Source organism: Bos indicus, chromosome 1 (genome assembly GCF_029378745.1).
Source record: "Bos indicus isolate NIAB-ARS_2022 breed Sahiwal x Tharparkar chromosome 1, NIAB-ARS_B.indTharparkar_mat_pri_1.0, whole genome shotgun sequence".
Classification (NCBI taxonomy): Eukaryota; Metazoa; Chordata; class Mammalia; order Artiodactyla; family Bovidae; genus Bos; species Bos indicus.
Window position 1 is genome coordinate 131,497,434 of NC_091760.1, and position 27,335 is coordinate 131,524,768.

Consider the following 27,335-nt stretch of genomic DNA (forward strand, 5'->3'; position numbering starts at 1 on the left):
TAAAAAGGAAAAAGAAAAAATCCTTTTCTTGTTCCTCCAGAGACTCTTTCTGGCCTGTGACAGAAAGAGGACATGCATGGGGAGTCCAGCAGATGTTAGCAGAGGTGGAAATGTTAGTTTCCTCCAAGTGAAATCACTTTGGCCCAAGTAATGTTAAAGATCACAGTGTAAGAAAACTCAGATAATGAACTGCAGATATAATAAATATTTTCCCATTTCCCTATCTCTTCTGCAATCAGTGTTTATTAGTAGCCAAGTGAGGGCTGGGGGTGGGAGGGGAGGCAAAAATGAAATAGCAGAAAATGATGTCTTTTGATTGACTCATTTTTTCCTTTCAGAATTGTTCTGGGGGATGAGTTGGGAAATAGATCTTCAATGGGCTGTCAGCTAGAAGGAGGATGGACATTTTGCCTAAGTGATCTAAATGATTTATCAATCCATATTCTATCATCAGATTAAAAAGGTTATATCAAAAAAAAAGAGAGAAGAAGACTGGAAGATGTGGGCTCTAGCCTCTAATGCTCTATGATAGCTCAGCTGTTTTGTAATGGAACATTTAGAGACAGAGGCATGTAGCCAAGACCATCTGGCCTCACCACAGGGGAAACCAAGGCTTTCTAACTTCCAACTGTGAGTCAAAAGCTATGGGAAATCAAGGTAGAATTCCTTGTTTTGGGGTGAGATCTCGAGGGGTTTCTTCTGCCCCTGCCCGGGTGACCTGGGGGGAGGGCTACACGTAGTCGTACTTGGAAGGAGGAGACTGTCCCTCATCCTCTGTGCGGGCACCCCCATCATATATCTTCTTGTTTCTGGTGTTGGACTCAAAGCCACTGCTGGCTTTGAAGCCTCCAGGCCTGTAGGCGACGTTGTGGCCTGAGGCATGGTAAGAGACGGCTTTGTAGCTGAAAGAAAAAGAAACACTCTATGACCAACTAGAGATGTATTTGGTAGCAGGACAAATTACCCATTTTCTCTAGGATGTCTGACTTTTAGCACTGAAAGTCCAGTGTCCCAGGAAACCCTTAGTCCTAGGTAAACTGAGATAGCCGCTGTTTTGGGCTTTGGGACACTGGCTTTTCAGCCTCTGCAGTGGAGCAGAATTTCTTGCTTTGTATTAGAGTTGGGGGTTAGTGACCAGTGAGTTCCATCTGTTCATCAATTCAGATGAAGCTGAACCAGAAACAATGTTCAGGGGAACATGGTTATGCCAAAGAATCATAGAATTTGTAAGCTGATCAGTACGTATGAGCAACCCATCTCTGCTAACCTGCTCAGTATGTGTATGAGGTAACAGAGGCTCAGAGAAGGCAGATGACTGGCTAGAGGTCACAGGACTGGTAAGCAGGAGAACCAGATGGAGCCAGGTCTCCCAATCCCAGTCACAGTGAGAAAAGTACAATAAGTGTTCTCAGCATCAGTGTTACTAACATTCTGAAACTGAAAATCTTTGTTGTAGGGGCCTGTCCTGTGCTTTCCAGGATGTTTAGCAGTATCCCTGGCCTCCACCCACCAGATTTAAGTATCACTCAACCCTCCACTCCAGAGCTGTAACAATCGAGAGTCTTTAGATGTTGCCAAATATCTCCTGGGGACCAGGACAGGGGTAGGGGGTGGGGAGAGGTGGGGAGGCGGGTACAATTGCTCCCAGCTGAGAATCATCAAGTTATGAAGTACTGGAGTTGGGGGGCAGCCTAGAGGGCTGTTTCGTTTTTCCTTCAATAGCATCACTTCTAAATCTTCTCAGGCTGACATATTCCTGTTCTGTTCTTTAGGCTTCCCCATAAAACATAAGGTTCATGATCTTTTTGTCAATAGCGTTCTTCTGTATACATATGCTGATCGTTCTGGCTGCAAATGATATGTTAAAATGGACTTGGATCAAATGTCTGATTACATTGGGATGGGGAGACTCACTTGGTTTCCTCGGGGGCCAGACCCCGGCAGGCGATGCACATCAGCACGCCCCCAATCAGCGTGAGGCCTCCAGCGACCCACCCCACGAACAGAGCCGCACCAAAGGTGTACCTGGGTGGGGAGAGAGTGGCTATGAATGTGGCTGACTCAACCGCCCAGGTTCTACCCTGTGAACCTGGCCATGCTCATCCTCTCGGTCCCCACTTTCAGATTTCACACCTACTCCAGCCCGCCCCTGAACACACAGTCCTTTGGGTCACAGTCAACTGAATCAGGTGCTCTGAGATTAGAATTGGAACTGAAGCTATTCAGCAAAACAGTTGTGAGATCCTTATGCCCCTAACATCACTCAGGCATAGAATTCATTGTGAGTCTCTAATTTCAGAGAAACACCTCAGGAAAATTCTACTTCTTTCCTATTGGCAAAGGGAAGTGTCTTGAAGGTTTGGTAAGAGAAGTATGAGCGATATGGGATCAGTCTCAAGTTATTATTTTAGAAGGAATTTTGGTCTCTTGAGTTCTTACTATGGACCAAGAAGCTTTTCTCATCTCTAACTCAAGTAACCCTGGTAACCATCCATGCCAGTAGGAGCATGGATGCTGTTTTTTGAAAGACCTAATGTGAAGAGACCATTCATTTCTTCATTCATTTCTTTACTTACTTGGTCAACAAGTATTTATTGATCTCCTACTATGTGCCTCCTACTGCCTGGCACTGGAACAGAGGGGTGAACAAGACACAGACCATACCCCAATGGTGCTTCTGTTCCAGCCCACACTGAATTCTAACCTGTAGAGGTCTGACAGTAAAACTGGTGACCTTCCCCCTTGTCAATTATATCCAAACAGGATAATCTGAGAACAAAAATCTCTGAAGTTACCTGTCCAAGAGACGTGGGCAGGTTCTAAGGAGATAATGTAAGAGAGCAATGGTGGGCATTAGTCCTGGATCCCTGGTATTGGGTGACTTTTCCAGGCAGGGGCACTGACACTAGGCATCCAGACACTGTAGACAAGGTGGGCTTTTCTAAGTAGAGTGACCAACCATCCTGATTTGCCCATGACAGAGAAGTTTCCTAGGATCTGGGCCTATCAGGGCTAAAACTGGGTAAGTTCCAGGAAAGCAGTGACAGACTTTACTTTCTTGGGCTCCAAAATCACTGGATAGTGACTGCAGCCATGAAATTAAAAGATGCTTTCTCCCTGGAAGAAAAGCTATGACAAACCTAGACAGTGTATAAAAAGCAGAGACTTCTTGCTTTTCATAGCTTCTTGCATATAGCCTTGACTATATGGACCTCGCTGACAAAGGTCCATATAAAAGGCAGAGACCTCTTGCTTTTTATAACCTTTGCATATAGCCTTGACTATATGGACCTTGCTGACAAAGGTCCATATAGTCAAGGCTATGGTTTTTCCAGTAGTCATGTACGCATGTGAGAGCTGGACCATAAAGAAGGCTGAGTGCCTAAGAATTGATGCTTTTGAATTGTGGTGCTGGAGAAGACTCTTGAGGGTCCTTTGGGAAGCAAGGAGATCAAACAAGTCAATCCTAAAGGAAATCAACCCTGAATGTTCATTGGAAGGACTGATGCTGAAGCTGAAGTCCCAATCTTTGGCCACCTGATGCAAAGAGCTGATTGGTTGGAAAAGACCCTGATGCTGGGAAAGATTGAAGGCAGGAGGAGAAGTGGGTGACAGAGGATGAGGTGGTTGGATGGCATCACTGACTCAATGGACTTGAGTTTGAGCAAGCTCTGGGAGATGGTGAAGGACAGGGAAGCCTGGCAAGCTGCAGTCCATGGGGTCACAGAGAGTCAGATATGACTTACTGACTGAACAACAACAACAACACCCAGAGAAACCAGGATGAGTTGATCAGCATGGTTCTAAGTTGTCCTTGTAGTCAAGAGACCATGGGAGGACTGTAAAGGAGGATGAGGGCACCTTATGGGGATCATCTTTCCCATTCTTAAAACAATGCAGGAACACATATGGTGAATGGAGTTCCAGGGAGCCAGAGAGTAATGGATTTATCACATGCTCACACTCATCTGTCTTCCATGATGGATGTTGCTGGAGAAATACCAAGCATATCCACTCTAGAGATGATGGGTCACTTAGGTATAATATTTACATGGCTCTCCTAGAAAAGATCTTTCTCCTTCAGGAATTTGCTGCTGCTTCTTGCTATAAAATACATTCCTTTGAAGTGGCTAAATGAATACAGGTGTTGGAATTCCTCTTGCATCTTTGAAAAGTTCTACTCTGCTTGCAACACCAAATTACAGTGAGGTTTCATCTCCCTCTGCTAGTCTGTGACCCCCATGAGAACAAGGACTTTGTTGTTATTCCAAGAACTCAGAATGAGTCCTGGCCCACAGCAGGTGTTCGATACATTTGTAGAATGAATGAGTTAATGAATGAGAGAAAGAGCAGCCATACAAGGAAGAAACATCACTTTTTCACCTATATTGCACCTCACTCATTTCTATTCTAGCTTTTCCCTGTCCCTAGCTGGGTTCCTGTCACTGACTGGAGATGTGGGGTGATGCTCATTTACATGCTTGGGTTAACAGTGCCTGTTTCATTGCCACCACAATGGGGCCTGTGTAAGAGTGTTAGATAAATACTGTGAACTGTCGCTGTATTTCAATGGAAATGTCAGATCAGCCTCAAGTCATATCACCAAGGATATTTCACTGAAATGAAGTTTATGAATTTACAGATCATTGTTGATTTATGATATGGCATGGCTGCCTCTGATAAATTTTTGCTATTTCAGGCCCTGACAGTCACATTAGGCATATGTGCTTAATCGGATTTTTACAACAATGTTCACTGAGAAATACTGAGTCTAGATTAGGAGGTTACCTGGTCTGAACGGTCTGCACCATCCCCCCCATGCTGGTGAACATGCTGGCTGTGGACATCCAGAAGTTAGTAACCAGCATGTTGGCAAACACAGACACTCCAGCGATTGCACAGAGACCTGCAAGCAAAGAACAAGAAGACTCTGGAGTCAGCTTTAAAGCAATCACATTGTTTGTGAGACAGTGTATGCTTACATGAGTTTAGATGAGCAGGTTGCAGAATACTCCATTCCTATAACAGAATGGTCAATTCAAGCACTGATTACTGAATTCTCACTATGAGTTGGGCTGTCTCTTATCTCTACTTGTGGAGGGATGGGTGTGTGTGCAGAAAGAGATTTTCCATCTCAGGACAAGGGGTCAATAGTACAAATATTAATATTTGGGCCCTGGTCCTTTGACAATGTCAAGGGTTCTTCCCTTAAAATCATTTTGTAAAGTCTCAGCAAAATAATGCCTTTAGGGATAGAGTCACTTGACTACCTTAGAGTTGAGAATCTCCTATAATGAGGCGAGGCTGGCAGCTAAGAGGGACCTTAGCACTGTGATAATTCTGTAGAGTGTAGTCGAGGCTTAATCTCAGATCTTGAAGCCCAGTGTGTAAAGCTTTTACCCATGTTCAGACTATGTCCAGTAGGGAGAAGCTGTGTTTTCTCTGCCAGAATGATTTTGCTTTGACATTCCCGGATGTGCATCTGAGAGAGGGATCCCCAGGTTCCTTGTTTACCTGCGATGATGAACATGATCCCGGAGGTGAGTGTCATTTTGGCTTTGGCGGAGTCATCCATGTTGCCCATACGGATGCACTTCAGGGCAAAGATGGCCACCAGGAGGCCAATGACACTCAGGACGATGCCCACGATCATCAGGGCTCGCACTGCCTGCAGCATGGCTGTGGGACAAGGGACAGGACAAAGCAGACAGGTAAGACCACCTCCGCCAGATTGATTAGGTTTAATACAACAGAGAAACTACAACCAACCAATACCAAACTTCTGAGAGGCAGAAAGCCCAGAAACTGTGAACCTTGTCATTGTTGGAGATACAAAATTATGGAAAGTGCAAAACCATCACTTAAACTCCCCTGATTGATGAAAAACATGCATGCAGATGTCTATAGAATGAGAAAACTATGGACTATTGGAGCTGGGACGGTCAAGGGAATTTAGCTATTAAGAATATTAATTACTAATATTTCATCTCCTCATTTTAAAACCTGATAATCTGTGTTCCAAGAAGGGAAGATGGCTTGACTAAGGTGACATTAAAGATTATTGATAGAGATTATAGTAAAACTGGGTTGCTTTATCTTCCAGTTCAAACATCTTTCTTCTCTAGTCTTTTCACAGGGGCTCAGTGCTTCATAGAGTTGTGCCCACTTCCAGAAAACTCAATTTAATTTATAGCCTATAATGAAGCAAAGTCACTAGATGATATACCAAGGGCACTGTATCATTGCCTCTTCCCAAAGGGACTATTAAGGTCATGGTGAGCTGTATTTGGGGCCTATATAAAAAGATGATTATATCAATCTCAGGTCTTTCAGCACAACCACAGTTTATCAGCTGTTCCCTTTCCAGGAATCAATGGAAGTTCTTTGTCCTCTGGGGACTCTCTTGCAGTGACCTCCCCTCCAGATACTTCTAAAGTGGTTTCTAGTGCCTCCTTAAAGTGCAGCGAGTCTTAGCAACAGGTTTTTACTGCGTGAACCCCCCCTCCCATGACTAGACATAGGGATGACAATAATGAACAGGTCTCTGCCCTCATGGAGCTTATGCCAAAGTGGGGAAAGATGGTCATCAAACATGTCCACTACAAGCATAATGAACTTTACAAAAGGAAGACAAATGAGTTCTTGTGTCTTCTAGATGGAGAGGCCACTAGGGTGGGTAATTCTGGTGGAACAGAACTGAAGGCCACATGAAGCAAAGCAGAGAGCTCTGTCCTGTCCAAGTTGTCATAGCCAATTGCTACTTTTAATGGAAAGCTATTAGAGACTTTTCAGATGTTAAAAAACTGAATCCATATTTTAACAACTCTACAATGTAGGTAATATTATTTAAAGAAATCGAAACTCAGAGGTTAAATAACCTTCCCAGACACACATATCAAAGGAAAAGCAGGGCTGGGGGGGCAAAGCTGGAGCTGTCTTAAAATAGTTATTTTCCCATCACAGTATGTTGCTCTGAGGTACTTTATCCTGGAAAAACAGGCAGAGTTCTGGCTGCCAGCAAGGTACGGGGTTCTGTAAACTCCTAATAGAATGTATCCTTCAAACTTGGAGACTCGGCCATAAAATGTCATCCTCTGAAATGGATGGTAAGAGTGTATAAAGGAATATTCTCCAAAAGTCATCTCAGGGAATTACCTGCCCCAGGAGAGTATTTATAAATGTGACTCTCAAGACAAGGAAGCCCTGGGAGAAATTCTTTCCAATCTCTTTGCAAAGATTTCCATCTCAAATATGGCCAATATCCATGGAACTGCCTGCTTATTCACTCTAAGATGTGTATCATAAAGCAATTTGTCATGATGGGAGAATTGGCAATCAATGAAAGATACTGAAAAGAGGAGAGGTAGATCATGCAGAATTCATTAAAGAGCCTTCTGCTGTGTCTGAGGAATGGAGCCCTGAGAACTTTCTCACCAGGTAGGGAGACGATGGAAACCAGATACTCTTGTTCTATGCCATTGATCCTTGATTCTTCTCCCTAAGAAAACTTATGATTTTAACTTTGCTTCCTTGCTGGGGAGAGATTTCTATAGGCATCCATCATCAATCTTGGCCCTGTTAACAACTATTTTCCCAGGGTAAATGTGTTGGTTTACAGTGTGGATCAATCTTCTAGGATCTGACCATTCACTCCTGGGAGAGCTGCTGAACATTGGCATCTTGGGCTTGCACTTTTCTGATGCTAGTGTCATGGAGACCTCAGGAAGCTGAAAAGAACCCATGGGGGTTTAAGAATGGCCTTTGGATCTACTCCTTAAGAGGGCTCTAGCATGTTACCTCTGTTTTCCAATGCCTTGCTCAATGGCTTTGTTGGCCTCACACATACTGGGAACAAACACCCCATACATTCCCTCACTGGCAAATGCAAGCATGTGTCATCTCCTCATGTATTCATTTACACCTTTGTGTATTCACTCAGCATGTTGATAAACTCTCATAGTCATATGTTCACAGATTCATGCACTCATCCATGAATTCATTCATTTATTCATCAAGAATTTTTTAAGCTCAAATTCTCTGCTAAGCTCTTTCCCAGGTACTGTATGAGGAATAAAATTTCATGAGAAATAATCACTGTCTTCAAGCAGTTTACAACCTGGGAAGATTTTATTTCCATTGGAAATACTGAACCTTAAATGTCTTTTCACCTTGGAAGTACCTTGGCTAAGAAATCATAATGGAACCGCTTTCTGATGTCACTCATTGTGTGGTTCTAGTTCTCTTTCACACAGACACACACACACACACACACACACACACACACACACACACAATTAAGCTTCAAAACTGTGGTTCAAGAAGGTTAGTTCAGGAGAGGACATTTTTGGGGAATCCCCAGACTTCAGGAAATATCCTTAGGGCTCTTCTGTTTTTGAATGTTGCTACCAGAAAACCAGACATATGAGAGGAGGAAGAGACTTTAACTTTCCTTCTATCTTGTCCCCATGGGCCTTTTATGAACTTCAAATATACTCAAAAGCCTATTTGAAGTTGTAATAACTGCTCTTGTTCTGATATCTTAAACCTTAAGCCATTCAGAGAACAAAATCTTTTTACCATTTTGGGAAGCACCTGGCAAGGCATCTGGTTAAAACAACCAAAACTCAATCAACCAACTAACCAACCAACCAACGAACCAGACAATATTAACAAAGTAGAATAAGGAATGTCCCTTTTTTATATTTATCCTGAGCAGGGATGGGGTCACTGAATCTCTTTCAATTGAGTGGTTCTAGTATTTAGTCTCAAAAATGTATCACATATGTGCTGTGACTGTTGCTGTGGCTGAGATATATGGTCTACCCCGGCCTTGTTGGACTGGAAGGGATGGTGATGCTGGCTGGTGGGAGATATTAATAAAAGCTCTGGTCTTGCCTGATGTGGACAGCAGTTGCTGCTGTGTGTGCCACAGGAGCCTTTGGGTACTGGAGTCAGCCTGTTTTGGCCAGCCTTTGTCTCGGGCTCTCAGATGCCCTCTTGCCTCTGCTGGGTCAAGTTAAGGTCAGAAATAAGACCTTATTTATTTTCTGCTTGCTCTTGATTTCTGGATTTCTGATCAACACTGGTACCTGCTTTGAATCAGGTCCACCATGACTTTGAGCTCCTTTTTATATTTAGAATCTCCTTCTATGGATAGGATTAGCTTACTCCTACCACTTATATTTTGTGGAACCACAGTCAAAGCCAAAACTCTGAACCTGGATGGATGAATTAAGCTCTCCTTGCTTTGGAGACCCCTTGGGGAAGGGTTCTTCTGAGGGTGGGGGCTGTGATGGGGGCAATTGCCAGAGTGAGGGACAATGTTCTTTACTACTCACTGCTAGATTCCCTATGTTTAGTAATGTCCATGGAGGTGCATGGTGGTGACTGGAACTTCTTTCCATCTGGAAGACTCTACCATCCAGGATTCTAATCCTTCTCCTTAGATACATAACCAGAGAAATGGCTCCCAAAGGAGGTACATTTCTCTTTTAGCTACTCTGTGTCTTATTTGATATTCTGAGCAAGAGGCATAGGCTTATCAGCTGATAACAGGTGAGTCAACTGGCTCTATAGACTGATTCCCTGCACTAAAGGTGTGACTACAGCATTCTTTCCAATGAACAAAGACATATTATCAGAGCTGAAGGGTGGGCAGGATTCAGAGCTGACAGAAGCAAACAGAAAAATGGGAACTGAATGTTCCTTCCCTGTTGCTATATATCTTATTCTCCCAAAGTAGCTATGAACTGACAGGCAAGGTGTTTTTGGACATGGTTCCCAATCCTGGCTGTACCTTAGCATCTCCTGGGGAAACTTTTAGATAAATATTTATGCTTTGCCCTGATCCCTAGGAACTTTCATTTAATTGTCCAGTGACATAAAACTGCAAGGAATAATCTGGGGGCTTAATAATCAAGAGGGCTTAGGAGGAGGTGCTCAGAATGGGGAGTTAAGAGGAAAGAGTTCTAGTAGCTGATATCACTGAGCTGGCTGGAGGGTGGGGGTGGGGCTGATGAGACAGCAAGCCACCAAGTGCCAAAGCCTGGGCATGGAGTCTTTGTTGGGATGGGGAGGGGAGATGACTCATATCTTCATGCACAGCTTGGCCTCAGATTGGAGGCAGGTAGGGCTGGTGGAGGAGTCCAAAGAGGGGGATCCCAGAAGAGGTAAGTCTGAGGCCAGACCTTAGAGGAAAGGCCTTCAGAACAAGGTGGGAGGGCCTTGATTCTCCAGAGATCCTGGGGAACCCATATGGAGGTCCTACGCATCTCATGAGGTCCCACAGACTTCATGATACCAAGTGTCGTTAGGCAAGTCTTTCAACCTCACAGAAGCCAAGTCTCCCCAACTCTGGAGTGGGATAGAGAGATTTCTTGCAAAGAAATGTGAAGATCAGATGCTGCTTGGTCCCAGCATAGAACTAAGTCAGGATCTGTAAGATTCAGTTTCTTCCCCTTCCCTAAAAAGAAGCTATTTTTCCATAGAGAACAAAGTAGTAGTTACCAGTGGGGATTGACGAGGGGTAATATTGGGGTAGAGGAGTGGAGGATGTAAATAGGCTACAAGGATGTAGGGTACAACACGAGGAATGTAGCCAACACTCAGTAAAAACTGTAAATGGAAAGTAATCTTTAAAAATTGTATAAAAATTAATTAAAAATAAGACAATTGAAAAAAGTAGTTATCTCTCTCCAACTCTACATGGCTTTGGCTTGTACTAACCATGTACAAACCTGAATCCTTTCATTTGGTAAAATACAGTTGAGGATTTGAAAAAGACATGTGTGAGAGAGTGTGAAGGGCAGGAGTGGAAGAAGATTTGAGAAGAGGAGGAAGAGAAAGGCTTGGACCAACATAGGGAGGAGATCAGGAAAAGTGGGCTTAGGATCTGGTGGGCAATGAGCAGGCTGATGCGATGTAGGTGGGTTCTGTCCTATTGCCTTTTCAACTCTAAGGTGGGCTCCAACTACGTAACTCTGACCATGTATGTTCCCACAAAGCAATGATGCCCCACCACTGACCAATTCATGCTAGGGTGTGATGCCCCTGCTATCAAATTAACAACCTTGGGACTTCTTTGGTGGTCCAGTGGCTAAGACTCCATGCTCCCAATGCAGGGGCCCAGGTTTGATCCCTGGTCAGGAATTAGATATGATATATTCTAATTAGATATTGTATGTTCTGCATTTGGAATTAGATATCAATTTTCAATGAAGATTGAAGATCCCATGGGCTTTCCACGTGGTACAAGTGGTAAAGAACTTGCCTGCCAATGCAGGAGACATAAGAGACATGGGTTTGATCCTGGGTCCAGAAGATCCCCTGGAGAAGGGAATGGCAACCCACTCCAATATTCTTGCCTGGAGAATGCTATGGACAGAGGAACCTGGGGAGTTTTAGTCCATAGGGTTCCAAAGAGTCAGACATGACTGAAGTGACTTAGCACACGTTTCTCCGGCATATGTGTTGCAACTAAGAGTTTGCATGCTGCAACTAAAGATCCTGCAAGCTGCAGTGAAGATTGAAGATTCCAAGTACCACAGCTAAGACCCAGTGCGGCCAAGTAAACAAACAAACAAAAAAACCCCCATAGTAACAATCTTTACAAGCACAAGCTGAGGAGGCATCCTGATTTCTGGGTCTACATAGCTTTGAGAATCAAGAAGTCAGAGCAACAGCCTCCTTTTACACTCAAGTTACAGGTTCTCTTGAGCTTTGTAGATGTGTTCTCAGTTCTCTGTGGAATCTCCTTCAGATGTGCCATAATGTGTACACATCAGATATTTGTCCATATACTTAAAAAAATCACATTTGTGCTAAAACATGTCTCTTTTTTGAAGAAAGGGAAAGCAGCTTAACCCAAATCCAAGAGGTTCCTCCAGATCTCATTTCAGTTTTACAACTAACTTATACTAGCTCTACCTTTCAGGGCCAATTTCTTCCACTGGACATTGAGGAAAGACAAGCTGGTTTCACAGCATCAGGAGCGTTAGACTTTATGTGAAACATTAGCTAGTAGTAAGAAGAAATAAACAAGATAGCTCCTTTCGAAAGGATACATAAGAGCAGTTTCATATTTTTTTCCTTATGGATTTCAGATTTAGTGAAACTGTTCTCTGGGTTAAATATGGTTTCCTTAAACACCCCCATTGCTGTGTGTGTCAATATGATTGACAGGTTGATGGGAGACTCCCTAGCTCTCCAGTGGCTGTTGTTTTTGCACATTGAGGTGGTAAAGGGGAAATGCAGTCAGTTGTGTGAAAAAAATCAAGACATTCAGTGCCTGTTACAGTGCTGAGAATCAGTGAAGAGCTCAGAACACAGGGGGATGGGGGATGGAAAGGAGAAAAAAAGGACCCTAAAGAAATCTTTACTTTAGATATTTAGATTCATAAAAGGCATCTGATTTTGGAGAAGAAAAAAACCTGGAAGATCAATATCCTAACTGAGAGCTTTGGGCGGTGTAGACATGACAGTAATGATTTAATGATGCCAAGAGCCAGATCTTGTAGAGACTTTTCAGAAGATCCAGTGGTTAGGACTCAGCACTTTAAATGAAAGTAGGGAGAGTTCAGTCTCTGGTTGGGCAACTAAGATCTCTGGATGCCACAAGGTAAGGCCAAAAAAATAAAAAGAGCCAGATCCTGTAAATGGGTCACAGAGCATGTTTTACACAAATGCCTTCCTGTGAGGCATTGCAGACCTAGAGAAAGCCAGGTCAAGAGATGTGGGTGGCCAAGCTATGCCCTGGATCCCAATTCATCTGCTTCTAACCACAGGACCCTGCTACAGCAGCAAATTCAGTGCATATTTGCAAACATGTTATAGAAAACATCACTTGACTCTGATACCATCATGGAGGCCAGAAACATGAGTTTGCCAGGCTTTTGCCTCCTCTCCCTCCTGTCCATTGACAGCCCTTTGCTTTTTTCCTGCCACAGTCTCCAGTCTCCAGGGAGGGGAAATGGGAATTAGTATTTTTATAAGTATCTTTATACTTAATATTCTTGATTGTGCATTGTTAATGAAATTACTATCAATGGGTCAGAGTGCCAATGCACCCTCTACTCTTATGTGCTTAAGCCTAGACCAATCCTTTCAACTGTAAGGAAGCCCCTTCTAGCTGGAATGAGTGTGGGCAGGGAGATGACACAACTTGGAAGTCTTTCATTGTGTGTTCATAGCCTACTTCTGTCATCCTCTATCCATGGGAACTTGGGCATGTTACCTTGCCATGCTCTCTGAGCCTCAGTTTTTACCTTTGTAAAAATAAAGCTAATACATATTTCCTTGTATTACTGTGAAGATTAAACTGGAGTTTCTGTGCAGTCCAATAAACCATAGCTGTTTTTATTTCTGGGCACTGTCTTTGGAGAATTGCATGCTACATTGGTTGTTTGGAATCCAGTGCAGAGAATCCTGGGCTATAAACTATACAGCACTGGCAATATACAGGTAAACAGTCCTGGTACCACCACCATTTACCTCCTTCATCTCTGTAGGTATACTACAGCTGCTGCTGCTGCTAAGTCGCTTCAGTCGTGTCCGACTCTGTGTGACCCCATAGACGGCAGCCCACCAGGCTCCCCCATCCCTGGGATTCTCCAGGCAACAACACTGGAGTGGGTTGCCATGTCCTTCTCCAATGCATGAGAGTGAAAAGTGAAAGTGAAGTCGCTCAGTCGTGTCCGACCCTCAGATGAATAGAATTAAGTTATTCTATGGCTGCCAGTTCCAACTAAATGTGATACATTCTTATCAGATAAATGAAAAGTGAGATTTTTGCAAGCAAAGAGCAAAGAAGAATTGAATAATTGGTAGTGGTGATTATGATGATTAAAGCATTAAAATAGTATCGGCCTCATGCCTTTATAGCACTTACAGGCTTACTTGTCTGCAGGAGGATAATATTCTTCCCTGAGTTCCAGGTCAAAATTAAGCTCTCTGCAACCTTCCATTTTTACCTCCAGGCATTCCTCCCAGCTTCCCTGCTTCAGGTGTTTCTTCCCAAGGCCTTTTGTCATGCTCAAGAATATGCTTTCAGCAACTGTTTCTGGTGGCCTCATCCTCTCTAGGCACTGGGTCCTGGCTGGTTCATGTTAATCCTTTCAACCCCCTTGGGAGCCCCATAAGTATCCACAAGCCATCCTCTGGCCTCCTCTCTGACTTCTTCATTGCCTTATGATCCTGCCTGTAGCTTTTGAGTTTTTTCCCTAGTCTTTTCCTCCTAATAATCCTCCCACTCTTCCCTTACCCCAGTCAGTCAGCCACACCTTAAGTCATCAAACAAATAATTGCATTTCAGGATGCCAATTTGCACTGTGGTCACTCCTGCTGCATTGAGGACTGGCTACTCTTAAATCCACACTCTTCTCCATGGCCACACATGATTAGTGATTTAAAGTATCTCTTTTTCCACAAACTCAGTCCCAGGAAATGGCTATCCTGCCTTTTGGTGGGATGCAGTTCTGATGCAGACAGGCAGGGCAGGGGTTCTCTCTGTGAAGGGAGAAGCATGGGCTGGGGGCAGCGGGCTGGTAAGAGATGGGTAATGGAAGGAAGGTGAGTAACGCTGGAGGTGTGTGTCAGGCTGTCACATCTGCCCCTAGTTAAGCTGAGTGAGGAACCATGGAAGGTGTTTGGGCCTTGAAATATCCAGGAAGAGGAGAGCAGAGAACTGGAAGCTGGTGACTGAAAGATTCGGCCTGACCTTCTGCCATAGTCAAAAGAGCAAACATTGTAAGGAATAAAGGATAGAAACCGGAATGCAAGAGGTTAAGAGTGAGGAGGGAGGGATGGGAGAAAAACTTTGTCTTTTAGTTTGATTGTCAGTGAGCTAGGGAGAGAGAGAACTTGAGAACGCTCTGAATCAGGAAGGTTTTCCAAGAAAAGATGATATAAGCGTAAGTGAGGAGGAAAGATGAAAGAGGCAAGAAGGGGAGGGGCTGGTCAGCAGGGGTGGCCACACAAGAGGGGGCAGGGCCCTCAGAGCCCTGGTGGAGAGGCTGGTCTTGGACAGGTGGCAGGGAAGGAATCTCGTTCTGCAGAGTAGACTGTTGATGGGCAATGAGGAGAGATTCTGAGAGGACTTAGGGATGATGGGATCCCTCAGTAGAATGGAAAAACAATGAGGGTGGTAGCAATGCAATCTGACCACGTTGGAGAGTGTGGCTATTTGGGATTCTCATGTGTGGAAAGACAGAGAATGAGCCAGAGACTGATACTGTGTGATGGGGTCCTGGGAAGAGGTAATTGAGCTGAAGTCATGAAATGTCCTGCCTTCATTTTGAATACAAGGTCATTCTTACTCTTTTATTTAATAGTTAAAATTGGGTGTAGCTAGCAACTCAACTGGAGAAGGCAATGGCACCCCACTCCAGTACTCTTGCCTGGAAAATCCCATGGACAGGGGAGCCTGGTGGGCTGCAGTCCATGGGGTTGCTGAGTTGGACACGACTCAACGACTTCACTTTCATTTTTGCACTTTCATGCATTGGAGAAGGACATGGCAACCCACTCCAGTGTTCTTGCCTTGAGAATCCCAGGGATGGGGGAGCCTGGTGGGCTGCCGTCTATGGGATCACACAGAGTCGGACAGGACTGAAGCGACTTAGCAGCAGCAGCAGCAACTCAACAATCCATGGTCTTGCATCTCCTTTCTGACCTTTGCCCTGTAGCATCAGCCACTCTCTGGGGCTTTCTTCCCTCCAGCCAGCCTCCCTTACTGCTTTAAGCAGATCTCAGTCAGTGATCAGTCTGTTTCACAATACAAGTGGCTTCTAAAGATGGAATAAACACTCCAGTTCTACTCTGACACCCACTTTCTATTTCTTTCTGTAAATGGAGATAATTGAGATAATTGCTTTTCAGAATTCAATTTCAAGGGCTTCACAGGCCTTGCAGTTTCCTGCAAATTTATCCCCATCGACCTGTCCACAAGGTATTTGTTTCAGAGAGGCAAAACCTAGCCCTGTTTTCCTTTCTTCAACAAACTCACATCAGGGCTACTCCTTGGGGCCACTGATTAACCTTTTATTTCTTTCTTTGCTTTTTAAAAAAAAAAAATCAAGTAGAGGTCCCATAATATCTAGAATGCAAAGTTCCTATGATTCCTATTTGAACTAATTATCTATTAGAAACAAGGATTTAGCTGATACCATCTCCAGGGGTGAAAGGATGTCATTTATAATTATATTTATATTCTGAGACTATTACAATTATTATAGTTCTGTAATTATATTTTGACATGCATTGTTTTTGAAGAGTGCACACCAGAACCTCTCAACACAAATGCAGAGAAAGGATATTTGTAATTTAAAGGCGATATATACTTTCTGGCACTGACTGAGACTCTGACTTCTCAAAGGAAAAATTAACCAAATTGATAATGAAATTATATTAACTCCTGATAAACTTTTTTGATGGTAAGAAAATATTCACCATCCTACCTAGCCCTAGGTATGTGCAGGCAAGAGCAAGTCACACGCACATACCTGCACACAATTACTTTTCTCCTTGAGCAATATTGTCTCTTCTAGCATCAGGAGCCTGCCCTCACCATAGCCCCCTTGTTCTCATGACTCGCTTCCTCACTGGCGATTCCTTTGAGTATAAAATCTTGGATGTTCTCCCTTAGGTCTACATAGCCCTCTTTGACATGGGGCCAACTTCTCCTCTTACACCTCTGATGGGAGCCAGTGCTGTGAGAGTCCTGCCCTGAGCCCAACTCCAAGGTCCCTCCTGGCTCCCTCCTGTGAAAGCAGCAGCCGGCTCCCGGCCTCATCTGTGCCCACGCCTACCTGGCAGGCCCAGGATGGTGAGGTAGGGCCGGCACTCGGTGAAGCCTGAGCTCTGTTGCACGCAACTGCGCCAGAGCCCTTCATACTGGAACACAGCGGTGACCGGGTTGTCGTATAGGTCCTGGGTGCTCCACATGTCCATCTCCGTGGCAACGATGCAGCCGGCCAGGCCCAGGATGGACAGCAGGAAGCCCACCACTTGGCATCTGGTGGTGGACATGGCCCGGCTCTCCGTCCTCCCGCCCAGCTGCCGCCTTCGTCCTGCTGAGCTCCCGGGGAGCTGCTCTGATCAGATGGCTTTCCTCGGCCCTCTGTGTTTGTTCACAGTGTTTTCCTTAGATAGTTCAGTTTCACTCTTGGTTCAAGGACATTATTTTTTCATTTGTTAGGGAAGCAGCCCCAAGAGGCACTTGTCTGGGGAGTGGCACAGGCCGGGTTGGTTTGAGGGCGCGGCAGTCTGAGTGGACCCCTGCCCCACCCCGGCTCTGGGTCTGCCCCAAGGGAAGAAGCGCAGCTAAGACTCACGTCCCTCCACCCCCGACCACACACACAAGCCTTCCTTGAGGCCCTGTTCATCACGGGAAACCAGTTCGACTGACCTCACTTAAAAAACACGGCTCCAGAAATCTCTGTCTCACACCAGACATTTTCTCTTCACAACTCGTAAACCACCATTACACTGACATCTTTCCATTTTGATCTTACAGAAATGGGTAGAGCAGGTATTAATTATTCCCCACACATAGTTTTGGGGGGAGGGGGTGGTGAGTCAAGCAAGGTAAAGAGGTTAAGGTACTTGCCCCGGTGCCTTGCACCACAGCTGCTGAATTTAAAAGATGGCAAAGGTGGAAGTCTCATCTCAACTTCTAGTCTGGGACTCCTTCTCTGTTTCCATATGGAGTGACAGGGCAGGCAGAGTTGTCCCCACTCTTGAGAGGGGAGCCATATCCTACAGCTATACTCTGGGTCTGCCGGAATTGGATCTGGGATGGGAAGAAGCAGGGCGTTGTGTTGACGGACATCTCACCCTTTCACTCGCAGGAACCAAATGAAGACCATGTGGCAAGCAGACACAGAAGTTCCACAAAAGGCCATGAGGAGGAAACAGGCAGGCTGGACCAGAGACCTGACCTGGTTACTGAGAGACCTAGCATCTGCTCCTGACCCGGTCCTTGACATGCTGTGTGCTGGGCGATTGGGGCAAATGGCTCCGCTTATGTGGATCACAGAGTTTTCATCTGTAACATGGACAGGATAAGCTGAAACACTTCAGCACCCTTTCAGGTGTCATACACTGTTCTCCTCTACATTTTGCAGAACAGTCTTTACTACAGTTGGTCAAAATGTCAGGAATCACCAAAACAGAGACTTGGCCAGCCATCAGCCAGTGTGTTTTGTAGACACAATTTGATTTTAGAATTACATTAGAGAATTGATGGACCTGCTACTTCCTGTGGGTGGTATATGTCTGGCGTCTGAATTCAGACACATTTTAGCGAGACGTTCCTTGAATCTGGATGTCAAGGCCCTGATACACACCTATACCCCAATCTCTAGTCTATACACGTTCTCCAGGAAACAAGCCTGTGCATCTGGACATTTCAATGTTATCTTGGGTGCACCCAGTCACCACTCCCATGGCTTTATTCCCAGCAAACACAGAAAGCAAATATGCAAGGTCTCCCCTCTGATTTGAATGGAGGCAACACTCCCTCAACCACATACCTTGCTTTAGGTTCTGTGATCAGGGTTTGCATGGTAAGAAGAATGAGCCAGAAAGCCCCAAGAAGAGAGTAGGCAAGAGTTATACGACTTAGGTGAAGTCCTGTTGGTGGCTCTGTAACTCCTGAACTGAGCTATAAGGCCAAGTCTAAAAGGTGGGGAGGGGACAGCTAGAAGTGACCCTGGTCTCTGCTGGTGGACGGGGATCAACCAATTAGATTGGAAAATGTTAGAATAATTCAGGAATGATTCTGCCACCGTTCCTGTGGACAGAGCTCATTTCACTCTTATTTCAATTAAAAGTTAGGCTTTTTATTCAGAAAGATTTATAAGAGTTTTGTTTCCAGTTATTCATTTTATGACACTTGTTTACACCCTCACCCCCATCATTGACCACCCAAATGTAGATTGAAAATGGCAAAATTAAGAAGAAAAGGTTATTATAGTTACCTAGTTTCATTCATGACAGTTTTCCCTCTCACTTTCCTATGAAAATGTTTTTATGCAAAATTTCAAGACAGAATAAAAAGATATTCAGGTAACAATGAATTAATCTTTCTTTCTTGTTTGAAGTGGTGACAGTGACTTTATATTTTTGGAGGAAGGAAAAGTTAGCTTTAAAGGATAAAGTAAAGCTCCTTCTACTTAGGCAGAATATTGAATGAGTAGAGAGGGATTCTAAGTGTACACACTTTAAAAAATATGAAATAAGTATACATTTACATGTGTGCAAGCTCAGTCATGTCCGGCTCTTTGTGACTCCATAGCTCCTTTGTCCATGGAATTTTCCAGCCAAGAATTCTGGAGTGGGTTGACAAGTGTTAACATGCTTTAAAACATGTGGAAAATGGGATTTTTCACTTCCTGGTGAGTTTTCTGTGCTCTAGAATGAGTGGACTGCTGCTTTAGCAGTCACTGCTAAAGAGTAATTGGGGGTCCACAGAGAAACATCTGGCTTCCTTGTTTATGGCAATGGGCTTTGTTAAAATATATTAAATGTATCTCTAATGATAATGACAGTTCATGGTCTGATTATAATAGTATATAATAATGATAACAATCCATGATCTCATTGTGTTTAACAATAATGGGTCTGTTTCAACTTTGTTTAGTCACTTTTACAGTGAAGCAAAAAATTTTGCTGACTTCTTGAGGGGAATCCTCCCTATATTCAACTTTAAATATGGTTCTGGTGTTGTCATTTCAGGTTGTACATTTTCAGGAGCCTATGTTATTTTACTGATATTGGAGAAAACATTTCCCTTAACTTTTCTTTACCTTGTTAAAGGAATATTAATACAATATCTATGCTAATTAGGCAATATGGCAGTCAAATATCAATATAAAATATTACAGCTAGGAATATAGGAGGAGTTAAATTAGTATTATTAGCAAGACAAATGATTGATATATCCATTGATTTTTTTCTTTTAAAATATTAACACATTTTATAGTCTTAACTTCTGACTCTACCTTTTAGTGCTCATAATAGAAAATTTAGAAGTGGGAAAATGTTGACAAATCTTACTCATAATTTTAAACCTTACACAAAATATTTGGCATACTTTCTTTTTAATCTATTCTCTGTATATATTTTTTACATAATTAAGAGATCATACAATTTACTGTTTTTCTCTTTTCACTTAATTGCATACATATTCAATTAAAGTACTTTGTAAACATTGTTTAATATATTTAATCTTAAATATTTAATCTATGAATATGTTAGTATTTCATTATATAGAAATGCTGGACTTCCCTGGTGGCTCAGACAGTAAAGAATCTGCCTTCAATGCAGGAAATCCTGTTTGATCCCTGGGTTGGGAAGATCCCCTGGAGAAGTGAATGGCTACTCACTCCCAGTATTCTTGCCTGGAGAATTCCATTGACAGAGTAGCCTGATGGGCTACAGTCCATGGGATCACAAATAGTTGGACACAACTGAGCAACTAACACTTTCACTTTCATATAGAAGTCCAACTGTTCACCAAAACAGCATCTATTCTTACATAATTAGACTTTACCCCTCCCCCAGTTTTTTGTTTGTATCTTTTGCCAGTATTTCTGATTACTATTTTAGGACAGATTCCTAAGACAGGAATTAAGATGCCAAAGGGTATGAGGCTTTAAAAAAATCTTTTAAAATCTTTTTTATGTAGAGGCAGACTTTTTTCCTATGAATTTTATTCCTAGTAAACAGCATCTGAAGCATCAACAGCATTTGAAAGATCTTGCCTCACTGAAACCCTTACCTGCTTTGTGAATTTGTTGTTATATATGATCACATGTTTAAATTTGCATTACTTTGATTATTAATGAGTTTGAAACTATTTTTTAAACAAATATTTGTGGAGTGTTTGTTTTTCTTTTTTGTGAATTATCACTTCTTCCTCATATATTTACTGGAATTTGGAATTTTGTCTATCAACTTACATGAATTATTTGTTAAGGATCTTAATATAATGTTATGATTACTAAAAAGATCTTTTCACATTGAATATTTGCTTATTAATTTTTTTCATGGTTTTAGAAAAATACAGTATTTTCCATTTACATGTTCACAGTACCTGGTGCATAATAGGTGCTTAATAAAAATCTGTTAAATGATGTAGTAAAATGAGTGTTCTTTTCTATGCTTAGGAACTTATTTTCCATTTAGAAATGATACTAGAATTATTTTAGAATTTTAGAAAATTTAAAAGTGTTTTGTGTATCTTTACATTTAATTAATCTGGAACCTATTTTGGTTTGTAGTCTATGATTCATTTTTTTCCCTCAAAAAAGCTAATCAATAATTTTTACAGCACTTATTAAATAACTTTCCCTTTCCTCATGCTTTGTAAAACCTCCTCTACCTATATTAAATTCACATATATGTCTTCCTAATTTTAAACTTTGCTCCATTGACCTGTGTCTATCTTTGGGACAAAGCACACTTTTAATTATCACAACTTTAGAATTTGGTTGAATATCTGAGAGAGTTAACTCTCTACTTTTATATTAATATTATCCTTAAAAAAACATTTAAAATTAATTTCATCTGCTTCTTCTTATAGATAACCACTTCGCCATGCTCCCAAGGGAAAACTCTCACTAGCATTTTGATTAGAATTCTTGTAATATTATTCTTACAAGCTTAGGCTCTGCAAAAAACCTGCCTGAGTTTGAATTCTCAACTGCCACTTACTATCACAGTGTCACTGGGAAAGTTCTATAGCCCCTTTGTGCTTCAGTTTCCTCATCTATAAAATGGAGATAATAGCACTACTTACCTCATAGAGTTGTGAAAATTAAAGTAAGTATAAGATAATTGATGTAAATTTATATAATCACACAAATTAGATTTAAAATATAAATTAACATATGATAATTTCTTGAACCAATGCCTAGGGCAGAGTAAGGTCTCAGTATGTTATATTATTATTATAACACAATTAGTTAAATATATTATTTATTATACATTAATTAGGAAGAAATTCACATTTTTATAATATCCCTATCTAGGATCCTGTAATATATATTCCTTTTTAGTTGATGTTTAAATTTTCCTTAGTAAACTTCCTTTTTCATTTTTATTCTTGCCTAACATTTAAAGATCAGAGAAGGCAATGGCAACCCACTCCGGTACTCTTGCCTGGAAAATCCCATGGACAGAAGATCCTGGTAGGCTGCAGTCTATGGAGTCTTAAAGAGTCGGACATGACTGAGTGACTTCACTTCCACTTCACTTTCATGCATTGGAGAAGGAAATGGCAACCCACTCCAGTGTTCTTGCCTGGAGAATCCCAGGGACGGTGAAGCCTGTGGGCTGCTGTCTATGGGGTTGCACAGAGTCGGACACAACTGAAGTGACTTAGCAGCAACATTTAAAGATGTTATTCCTAAGAGTTTAACACATAACCCTGTATTGTGTTGCCTCACAAAGAGATTTAAGTTATTTTAATTCTCTTAATACACTACACTCTCTCATGCCACTGTGTCTTTTCCAATTATGTTTCCCTCTTTCTGAAAAACTCTTTACCTCTTTGTCTTTCTGGGTAACTCATACTTGTCATAACTAAGTAACTCAGCTCAGCTGTCATTTCCTTTGGGAAGTCTTCCCTTCCCTCATGTCTACATCCTGTACCATATGAGACACTGACTATGCTTTATAACAGTGGTTCTTAACTGGGGCCACTCTTGCCCCCAGGGGATATATGACAAGTCTGAAGACATTTCTGCTGTCTCAACTAGGGAGGGAAAGCTGCTGCTACGCACATCTAGTGGATGGAGGCTAGGGATGCTGCTAAATACTCTGTAATGTGGGGAACAGCACCCTACAAAAGGCATTATATGGCTTAAAGTATCAATAGTGCCTAGGTTGAGAAACTTTGCACTGCAACGGTTTGTTTATCCTCTGTCTCTCTTTTAGATTTGTGAACCTTTCCCCATGTGCAGACAGCTTGGGACATAGTAGGTACTCAACAAATGTTTGTTGAATGCATAAATGTTCTTTCTAGTGCCATGATTTCTGTGTTACTGAGTTTAAAAATTTTTTACTTTTATTTTTCTGTGTGTGTTACAGTTACTTCCTTATTACTTCTGTGTATATGGGAAGACCAAAGGCTTTACTTTTACTTCCTGTCCCTGCCAAGAGGGGACCTTGTCTAAACTTGGTCAGTCCAGGACAGGGTGGCTGACAGTTTTGGTTTTAGTGAAATGACTCTGTCTAGGAAGGTTGACTGTCAGTCCAGTACCTCGCGTTTCTCTGGAGGGTTCAGTTGTGCTTGACTTCTTCCCTCTGAGCCTAAGTATCTGTGTTTGCATTCTTGGGAGTGTGTTGCTTCTCTATGGAAATTAAAAAATTCTGTGCTTTCATTTCAATGACAATGGAAAAAATTAAAGCAAATATGTTCCAGACCCTCAGGCTGGCCACTTATGGTCTAGGTTTACGTTGGTATATATGATCATGTTTATACCAGGAGTCAGTGAAGTGAAAGCCTGAACTGATCCATGAACAAAGGGTTCATTCCAGCCCAAACAGAAATGGAGTCAGGGGAATTTCTTCCACCTTGTGGCGCTGGTACTATGACTCAGAAACCTGTGTCCTGGTGGTCAATTCTGCAGGAGCATCACCAAAAAGTACTGCACGTCCTATTTTGCACAAACCTGATTGCAACAATTAGTGGTGGGTGGCACAGTGGTAAAGAATCTGCCTGCCAATGCAGGAGACGTTGGAGATTTGGGTTTGATCCCTGGGTTGGGGAGATCCTCTGGAGTATGAAATAGCCTGGTGGCTCAGATGGTAAAAAATCTGCCTTCAAAGCAGGACACCTGGGTTTGATCCCCAGGTCGGGAAAATCCCCTGGAGAAGGAAATGGCAACCCAGTCCAGTATTCTTGACTGGGAAATTCCATGGACAGAGGAGCCTGGCTTGCTACAATCCCTGGGGTCACAGAGTTGGACACGACTGAGCACACATACTTGCAAATACACAGCAGAGAACTTTTCCTCCCCAGATCCCAGAAATAATCAGGTCAATAGTCTTAGAGCCACATTTCAGAAGCACCACATCCCAACCTCACCTCAAATGAACAAAATCATTGCAAAAAGCATCATGTCATAGATGCCTCATCACCGTGGATAAGAGAGGACAATTCCCTGATGAAGTGGTGGCTAAGGGTGACAGATGTGAGTAACTTGAATTTATTAATACCACTTTATAAAACAAACTCAGGTGAATAGAGAATCTGCATTAATAATACTAAAGTCAAAGCTTTGAGAGAGGTGAAATACAAAATTGAACTGTATCTTTGTCCTATTAAACTCCAAGTGAAAACCAATAATATCCCTAATACCAAGTGAATTTTGACATTCGGGTTTATTTAGTGGTATTTACATTATAATTGCAAATGTGGTTTTGGTTCCTTGTATAAAATTTATGTGCATTAGGAATTTAAATCTATTGTTATACATGTCCATGTTAAAGTGACGTAAAATGAGTATAATTGAAATCAATATTGAAGGGCTGCAAGAATTTTTTTCTTTTAAAATGGATTTCTACAAAATTCTTTTTGAAAAATACTTCTCTGAACTATCTAGTGGCAGGATCTTCACACATAACACACACAAAGGTTCTAAGAGAAGGCCCTAAAACAGTTTCAGTCCGGCCCCAGTGTGGGCAAGTCACTTTGCCTCTCTGAGTCTTCATGTCTTGACCTGCAAAATAGGGCATGTTGACAGCTGTTGCTACTCTAGGACGCCCCCAAGACTGCAGCCCCAGTCTTAGGTAAGAGGTGAGTCTAGGAAGATGCTTTTGCACTGGGGATTTCTGCTTTGTGTCTGAGAGCCATGGGGCTCCCTGTGAGGGCTGTGAGCTGGGACTTGGGTGCAGGTAGGACACAGTCTGAGCCCTAGCTCTATCTGCATGTGACCTTGGGCAAGTTTCCCCAGCTCAGCTTCCTTGTTTCTAAAAGGGTGGTAATGATAGCATCAAGTTCATGGATGGGGGAGCTTGTAGAGATTACACAAAGTACTTCAAGGCAATTGTTGGCTCAAGTGCTAGTGCCTGGTCTGCCATTGTTGTTTGCAATTTATGAAGCTGTATGACCCCTCAGGTGTCACTTGGGTGCTCTGCCTCAGTCTGACTCTCTCCTTCAGGGCCTCTAGCTCTGTGTGGACCCAGGCCCATGAACCGAGGTCTCTGAGAGACCAGGGGCATTTTGCGTTTGAGTTGAGGGTGAATTCCAAGGGCAGATGGTTAGACCTGGAGCTCAGGAGGGGTCAGTAGGACATAGAGACGTGGGAGTGGCTCACCTTTCTCCAGTCCCTGGAGGAGGGAGATCCCACTGAATCGGCCACTGGTCACCCAGGGATCTGGCTTATGTTCTCATTTGTATACAGGCCATTCCTCTCTTAGCCTGGCATTCAGTGCTCTCCACCATCATCTCCATATAAATCCTCTCTTCCTACCAAAGTCATTCCTTCATTTCCTCCCAAGTAAACCTCAGGTGGAAACAACCTTTAACACGTTCATGCCTTTGCCCATGCTGTTTTTCCTGCTGTGATGCTGCACCTCTAACTCATAACTACCTTTCAAGGGTCACTTGTGGGATTTCCTTTCCAGTGGGTCTCTTCCTGAACAAGTCATCTTTCTCTCATCTCCTGCAGCACTAGCCCTGTATTTTCCTTACTTTTCACCTTATCATACCACTCTGGTGCGCACTTTCACGTTTTTGGGATGCCAGGTCCACAGAATCCTGAGGCTGTTCTGAGCTCTCCATCCCCAAGTATGGAATGCATGAAAGACTGAATCATTGTGAGACAGAGTCTTCAACTTGTACCTTCTGTGCAGGCCTATATCTTGGCTCTGCAACCCAATGGAAAATTTCTGGAGGAGAAATTCTAGTATCTATTTCTGATCCTCCTTACTGTGCCCACCTTTCATCATTGTCTCTCTCCAGACTTTGATGAATATTTATGAAAGGAAAAAAGAACTAAGAAATAAAAATAAGTGTATTTATTGTCTTACTCTGATACCTGAGTGAAAGACACTTTTAACAATCTATGCTCTTGAGGCTTGAAGTTTCCTATGTTAACATGACCCATCTGTGAAGCAAACAAATTCTTATGAAACTAATAGGCCAGCCTGCACATCACAGCTGTCACTCTTTTGCCCTGCATGGCTGAGTGCACTTTCTACAAGGTTCCTCTGTGCAGAGAGAACTCAGAAGCTGGTTCCATGTGATCAATACTTTTTGGAGGTCAGGAGATGCAGAGAAGGGGCAGACCCATCTGGTATCCCCCAGAGAAACATAGCACCCAGTTCTTTTCCTCTGCCCACTTTCTGTTGCTGCTCTGTGCATAGGTGCCCTGGAACCTGGGACTAGGCACAGAGGGCCAGAGATGGAACTCCATTCAGGAGACTCACCTATCCAAATCAGGGTGGAGGATCTGGGACTAAAGGAAGGAAGTGGCTATGACTTGGGCCTCCTGAGTCCTGAGCCTGTGGGTGATTGAGACTTGTGTGCAGTAGAGTTATTTTAAAAATGTGCCGGTTGGGTACCACCTAGTTAGGGATACAAGAGTCCTACCAGCTCCAAGAAGCTCCTGTCCCTAAGTTTCCTGCACTTCCTGTTCCCACCTCAGCGGTGGGGATTGTTGCTCCTCCCTCCCCAGTGGTCCCTTGGCGGTGCCCCAGGCAGAGGTGGCTGTTCCTGTTCAGCTCTGTCTGCCCCCACATCTTGTCAGGTACCTGTCCTTACCTGGCAGCCCCAGCAGGGTGAAGTACCCCCGGCACTCGGTGAAGCCGGAGCTCTCTCGGACACAGGAGCGCCACAGCCCTTGGTAGTTGAATACAGCTGTCACCGGGTTGTTGTACAGATCCTGGGTGCTCCACTGGTCCATGCAGGTGGCGGCGATGACGCCTGCAATCCCGAGTAGTGAAACCACAAACCCCAAGCCCTGGCAGGCGGTCACGGACATGGTGGTGTGCAGAGCTGACACAGAGTACCACTCGACAGGCAGACAGTCAAGTTCTGAGGGTGCTGAGTGTTAGGATGGAGCTTTCTTAGAGAGGCTGGCACACACGTCACTGTGGACCATGTAAGGAGGCGGGGACTCAACAGTGCCACCTGGGCTTGCCCCGCGCCTTTATCTTCCCGAGTGAGAAAATTTCCACAACATGGTACCAAGAGCCATTTGTCTTCCACCATATGTACACTCTACTCACTGTTTACCTTTTGAGGGAGTTTCTTTCCTGATTAGCCAGGCTCCCCTCTGTGGAGGATAAAGCAGGAGCAGAGGGCACTGCCTGTAGGTCCCAGCAGGTTG

The 27,335-nt window shown here is 43.2% G+C and overlaps 1 protein-coding gene across 2 annotated transcripts; it reads right to left on the reverse strand.

The window, feature by feature from the left end:
• Positions 1-84: 84 nt before the first annotated feature.
• On the reverse strand, positions 85-27,335 carry CLDN18 (claudin 18). Of its 2 annotated transcripts, none has more exons than XM_070794350.1 (5): positions 26,768-27,335; positions 5,515-5,679; positions 4,789-4,906; positions 1,915-2,025; positions 85-902 (listed from the first exon to the last, which is right to left on the reverse strand). In XM_070794350.1, exons 1-5 carry the CDS (start codon positions 26,985-26,987, stop codon positions 731-733), a joined length of 786 nt encoding a protein of 261 aa, XP_070650451.1. In that variant the 5' UTR covers positions 26,988-27,335; the 3' UTR covers positions 85-730. The 2 variants fall into 2 exon arrangements, with proteins under 2 accessions (XP_070650451.1, XP_019823607.1); XM_019968048.2 differs by lacking the exon at positions 26,768-27,335 and adding an exon at positions 16,803-17,217.